The sequence below is a fragment of the Musca domestica genome, unplaced genomic scaffold (assembly GCF_030504385.1).
Source record: "Musca domestica strain aabys unplaced genomic scaffold, Musca_domestica.polishedcontigs.V.1.1 6, whole genome shotgun sequence".
Lineage (NCBI taxonomy): Eukaryota > Metazoa > Arthropoda > Insecta > Diptera > Muscidae > Musca > Musca domestica.
This window is the reverse complement of record NW_026712363.1, coordinates 18,199,973-18,206,633: the sequence shown is the minus strand read 5'-3', so window position 1 is coordinate 18,206,633 and position 6,661 is coordinate 18,199,973. Positions and strand designations below refer to the sequence as shown.

The 6,661-nt window shown below is 38.5% G+C and overlaps 1 protein-coding gene across 1 annotated transcript; it reads left to right on the top strand.

Moving 5' to 3' along the window:
• The first annotated feature begins 4,221 nt into the window (after nt 1-4,221).
• On the top strand, nt 4,222-5,615 carry LOC131805725 (trichohyalin-like). The gene is made up of 2 exons (XM_059129278.1): nt 4,222-5,424; nt 5,505-5,615. Exons 1-2 carry the CDS (start codon nt 4,222-4,224, stop codon nt 5,613-5,615), a joined length of 1,314 nt encoding a protein of 437 aa, XP_058985261.1.
• The last annotated feature ends 1,046 nt before the right edge of the window (nt 5,616-6,661 follow it).

Genomic DNA, 6,661 nt, shown 5'->3' with positions numbered 1-6,661 from the left:
AACATGATCATTTTTTTTTTTTGTTTGTTCACAAACTGCTGGACAACGAATGTTTTCTCATCGGAGAAAACCAAATTCGGCAGTTCACAACATTCGGCCAAGGAAAGCAAATCTTTAGCTCTTTCTAGTCTATTTTCTTTCTGATGCGGTGTAAATTTTTGCACTTTTTGGAATTTCAATGGCTTTACTCCGAGCTCATTTTTCAATATTTGCCGAATGGAATATTGCGATATGTCCAGCTCACGAGCCAATTTTAAGCCACTACGACGCGGGTTTCGATCAAGTCGCTTCTTTACTTTTCGAACCATTTTTGCTGATGTTGCTGCTGTCTTCCGTCCACTTCCTTGATGTCGGGCTATGCTACCAGCACCATGGTAACGAGCGATGGTACGAGACACAAAAAATTTATTCTCATTTAAATGCTGGAGTGCTTTAACGATAGCCACTTGTGGTTTTCCACTATCACGCTTAAATTCCATCTCGAGACAATTTTTTCTGGAAAATTCTCACCAAAATGTTTTTGTACGCTTGTAAACAATATAATTAGCTGTCACTGGAATAATTTTAACAGCTATCGGGCGAGTGGTTTGGAAATGACAGCAGTCTGAAGATGGCTGCAGTTTTTTAATCTCACCCAGATTTTTTGGAATTTGAAATAAATGTTGAACATTTAAGAGGTAGTTACCATTGGGTATGAGCTTATTGTATCGATTTTCGAACCAATATCTCTGATTCTGAAGGAGTTACATGAATGAGCAAGTCAATCCTGTGAATTTTCGAATATACGATTTATATGAGACTAGCTGGCCTGCTCCGCGTTGCCGGCCCGTACTTTTAGTCTTTAATGCGTATTTTTTAAAGCATAATAAATCACAGCCTTACCTTGATGATAAAGAAAATCTATAATAGTCCAATGTGAAAATTCAGCTCAATTTTTATTGTTGTAAAAAGCTTAACATTTTCATTCAAATGATCTATAATTTCGAATTTGTATTTCCAACGTTTAAAATCCCATACAGCTTGGTATTAGTTTTGTTCACCTCATACTTGAAGGCAGAATGTTGTCAGAATAACCAAAAAAAATACTCTTTTGGGCATAAATTTTTTGTCATTTAAATTGTGCGATGGAGATCCAATAAAGTCCACATTTTTCATCGTAGTGTAATTCAATGAAGATTAAAGAAATGTTCGGTCCCGTGTTACTTTCTAATTTCGTTTTTTTTTTTTCATGTTTCTGCCACAATTTCCGACTGAATAAGTCCCAGATTGACATTTCGGAGTTTATTTCATATAGACGTACATCCCAAATCTACGTTCCCAACCAATATTCTCTTGGGGGTTACAAATTCAATAGAATACCAAATTTTCTTTTCTGACCACACATTGGTTGGGAAAGTGGACTTGGGGGTATACTAATGTGGGGACTATACTTAAATAAATGCCTATGTGGATAATTATCTGTAAGATGGTTTTCTACCACAGGGTTTTTTACCCAATGTGGCCTCAAGACTAAGACGAACCCTTTTCCGAAAAATAAGATATGAGAAGAGGTTTTCTTCCCCCTTAGAAACAAAGATGTCAAATAAGGGCCAAAAAATGGAAAAAGTGGCCAAGACCCTGAAAATACATTAAATCATATGATGGTGATACTAAAACGTGATAATTTCTTGCAAGGATGTTTTTTTTTTTAAATTATCAACATAAGGCAAAATTAGTACGAAAAATATGCTTAAAATGTAGAATATACTTAAAATCGGGTTTTTCCTTTATCGGGGGTTATGACCCATATCATGACCTGCCAAAGGGATTAAAGGTATTTTGAATGTATGGAAAAAAATTCTGGAAGGAATTCCCTCTACTATCCTTTATGGTCGTCCTTTATAGTCGGTATTTCACGGATTGCAGTCCCAATGTATTTTGCATTTTGAGTTCTCATTGAACGAATTATTGTCATATGAAAGAAACAGGTCCACTTTTTGAAGTGAATTCCATAACGCTTTTTCGGTGATTTTTGTTTGTATAAATGTGTTCGCATCTTCCAGCTGAAGGTCCTGGAGTTGAAAGCTAGGTGCCAATTTTATACATGAAAGATCGCCATTTAAGATCGTATTACACACTCATTTCATTTTTAATATTATTCATTGAGAATTGAAGACAATAAGAAATGTACACTTCAATATAGAAAAAAGAAAGGATTGGAAAAAGACAAATAATCTTCAACTGGTTCGCTGATTTTTTTACGGCAATTTTTTATTATACCCTCCACCATGGGTAGGAGGGTATATTAACTTTGTCATTCCGTTTGTAACACCTCTAAATATTCGTCGTAGACCTCATAAAGTATATATATTCATAATCAGCATAAAATTCTAAGACGATTTAGCGATGTCCGTCTGTCTGTCTGTCTGTCTGTCCGTCTGTCTGTCTGTCTGTCTGTCCGTCTGTCTGTCTGTTGAAATCACGATAGAGCCCACATTATTTGACGTAGACCTTTGAAATTTGGCACAAGTGTGTGTATTGTCCCTAGGATGGTTGGTATTGGAAATGGGATATATCGGTCCACGTTTTGGTATAGCCCCCATATAACGGTACCTCCCGATATTCGGTATTTTGATTATTTTTGCCACATTTTTCCACGGATTTGTCTAAAAATTGACCTTTGTAAGTCGTAATGGATTCTAGCTCCAGTGGGGTAACATTATATGTATGGGTCCACGTTTTCATGTAGCCCCCATATAACGGTACCTCCCGTTATTCGGTATTTTGGTGATTTTTACCACATTTTTCCACGGATTTGTCTAAAAATTGACCTTTGTAAGTCATAATGGATGCTGGCTCCAGTGGGGTAACATTTTATGTATAGGTCCACGTTTTCATGTAGCCCCATATAACGGTACCTCCCGATATTCGATAATTTGATGATTATTGACACATTTTTCCACGGATTTGTCTAAAAATTGGCCTTTGTAAGTCATAATGACTTCTAGCTCTATTGGGGAAACATTATATGTATAGGTCAACGTTTTCATACAGCCCCCATATAACGGTACCTCCCGTTATTCGGTATTTTGGTGATTTTTACCACATTTTTCCACGGATTTGTCTAAAAATTGGTCTTTGTAAGTCATAATGGATTCTGGCTCCAGTGGGGTAACATTATATGTATATGTCAACGTTTTCATAAAGCCCCCATATAACGGTACCTCCCGATATTCGGTATTTTGATTATTTTTGCCACATTTTTCCACGGATTTGTCTAAAAATTGGCCTTTGTAAGTCATAATGGATTCTAGCTCCAGTGGGGGTAACATTATATGTATAGGTCAACGTTTTCATATAGCCCCCATATAACGGTACCTCCTGGTATCCAGTATTTTGATGATTTGTTGCCACATATTTCCACGGAATCGTTCCGATGATATGAAGATATTGATATTAAAAGTTTGTAGCGGGTGACAAAACATTCGCTGTATAGGTCCCCGTTTACTTTAGACTCCATATAACGGTACCTCCCGATTTTTGGTATTTTGATAATGTAAGTCGCAATTTTAAACGGAATTGGCCCAAATTTGTTATTTGAAATTTGTAACAAGTTCTTAATCCAGTGGCTAAGCATTATATAATATTCCGTTTAGTATTTGGGGTTTGCAATGGGGTATGACATTGTATTTATAGGTCTACGGTAGCAACAACTTTATTTGAGTATGTATAGCGCCAATATGATGGTTTATAAAAGTTGTTATTGTTTGTGCCACAAATTTAGGGTAATAGATTTTAGATTATCGCCACAGGTAGTATGGTTGTGATTTTTATTGCCTCTGTTTGCTTGATCCTGTTTTTGTACTGTTTCTACAGGTAGTACAGAGTGCATTTTGGTAACAATAACATAATAATTAAATGTACCTGTGGGTTATATAATCAAAACTCTCTTAAATTACCAGTAAACAAAGGTTAACCATAATAATAAAACTAATGTAATATACCTGGCGGTAATAAAACCCTCCCACTCGTCAACTTGGTTCATATACCTGGTACTCTACGCAGATTTTTACAAAACATCTTACCTGGGCAGTAAGTATTTGTGTATATAATAAACCAACTCAACTTTAACAAATCAGTTCACAACGAATCGTTAAACAAAACATAACCTAATACCAACGAAAATAACTGAAAAGTTTTCTATACAGATTTAAAACTGTTCCAATTCGACAATCAATAATTATGCCTAAACTACGTAAACAATCGGCACTACAACGTCAACGAATTATGAGGCAACATCTTCACAGTTACCGTGAACGGAATTTAAATGACGATCGGCTCAGAAACTCTCAACAGTTAGCAACAAGGAGACAGGATCCTGAATATAGAGAAAATGAGCGAGAAAGGGATAGAGCAGCACATTCAACTCGGCGCCAAGCAGTAAACTATAGATCTGCGGAACAAGAACGGGATATTTTGGCACACTCTATTCTCCGAATGAATTCCAGTTATCGAGCAACTGAACAGGCGCGCGATGCTTTGGCTCACGCTAATCGAAGAATGGATCCAACGTATAGGGAAGAAGAACAACAGAGGGACACATTGGCCCATTCAGTTCGAAGGATGGATCCGACGTACAGGGAGGAGGAACAACAAAGGGACACGGTAGCCCACTCAATGCGAAGAAGGGATCCGACGTATCGCGAAGAAGAGCAAGAGAGGAATACACTTGCACACTCTATCCATCGGATGAATGCGACATTTCGGGAAGGAGAACAAGAGAGGGATACTGTGGCTCGATCTGTTCGGAGAATGGATCCAACATACCGGGAGGAGGAACAACAGAGGGACACTTTGGCCCACTCTATTAGGAGAATGGATCCAACTTACAGGGAGGAGGAACAACAGAGGGACACTTTGTCCCACTCTATTCGGAGAATGGATCCAAGTTACCGGGAGGAGGAACAACAGAGGGACAGTTTGGCCCACTCTATTAGGAGAATGGATCCAACTTACCGGGAGGAGGAACAACAGAGGGACACTTTGGCCCACTCTATTCGGAGAATGGATCCAACATACCGCGAGGAGGAACAACAGATGAACACTTTGGCCCACTCTATTAGGAGAATGGATCCAAGTTACCGGGAGGAGGAACAACAGAGGGACACTTTGGCCCACTCTATTAGGAGAATGGATCCAACTTACCGGGAGGAGGAACAACAGAGGGACACTTTGTTCCATTCTATTCGAAGAATGGATCCGGCGTATCGTGGAGAGGAACGAGAAAGGGACTCTTTGGCAAGATCTATTCGGCGACAAAATGAAGAATACCGCCAAGTCGAAAGAGAGAGAGACACAGCAATGCACCGAGTACGTCGAAGAAATCCAGTTTTCCGTATTATGGAACAAGAGCGGAACACTTCAGCTCGTCGTGTCACCAGACAAGTTGCTATGCAAATGCAAGAAGCAGAAAACAGGATGAGAAGTTGCCGCGTCCTTATTCATCGTATGAATCCTACAAACAGAGAAAATATAAACATGAGACAAGCTCTGAGAAGTTCAGCAAGGAGAAGAAATTTGTCGCCGGATTCGAGGTCACAACAACAAATTCAAGATACTTTGAGGTGCAGAGCTAGGATAATTTCCAATTTTTGCAATATTATCAAGAGCGGACCCACAGAAGTTTGTATTTGTTGTGGAGGTCTTTGGTTTGTTACTCAAATTAAGACTCTCCGCAAAACATTTGTTCTACAAAAATACCCAAATTTAAGTACAGTTTTTTTCCTTTCAGACCAGTTTCCATCTGATAACGATATATATAAATTCTGCAACACATGCCACAAAATAATCAATGCGGGGAAGGTTCCTTCTATGTGTCTCTCAGAAGGTCTACATTTTCCAGCTATTCCGAGTGAACTTCAGGGCTTGACGTCGCTGGAAGAAAGGTTTGTTGCGCCACGAATTCCCTTTATGAGAATAGTTTCATTGGGTTATAATCGACAGTGTGCTGTAAGGGGTGCAGTAGTAAATGTCCCCATTTCACTCGATTCCACCGTCAACGTCCTTCCAAGAACGGCCGATCAAACTGAAGTTATCCAGGTTCATTTGAAGCGAAGAATATCTTACACACACTATTTTATGTCTGAAACGATTCGGCCCGGCAAAATTTTCGAAGCAGCAAGATACCTTATTGAAACCGAATTGTACAGGAAACATGAAATTTGTATTTCATCTGAATGGTTGGCCAATATGGGTCCTGCTGATCAAGTGCCGTTTATAGCAAATTCCGAAGATCGAAGTCTATTATCGAGCGTCATTGATTTTAACTTAGATGAAGATCACATTGAAGAACATAACCCCCAAGAAACCCTCTTAGATTATATTCCAGTCGAAAATGTTCAAATTCAAAATATTGAAATAGCTCCTGGTGAAGGCCATAGACCCATGGATTTGCTATTAGATGAGGACTCTGAAGAGCTATCATTTCCCACTATATACTGTGGTATTAAAAGAAAATCTACAGCGACAATAGCAAAATTGATAAAATCTGAAGCCCGGCGTTATGATAGAAGATGTGCGCGGGTAGACAAAGTCTTATACTCGTATAAAAAATTAGAGTTTTCTAAAATCAAGAACAGTATTTCTACTTGTTTGAGGAAGAAAATTGGTACTCGCAATTATA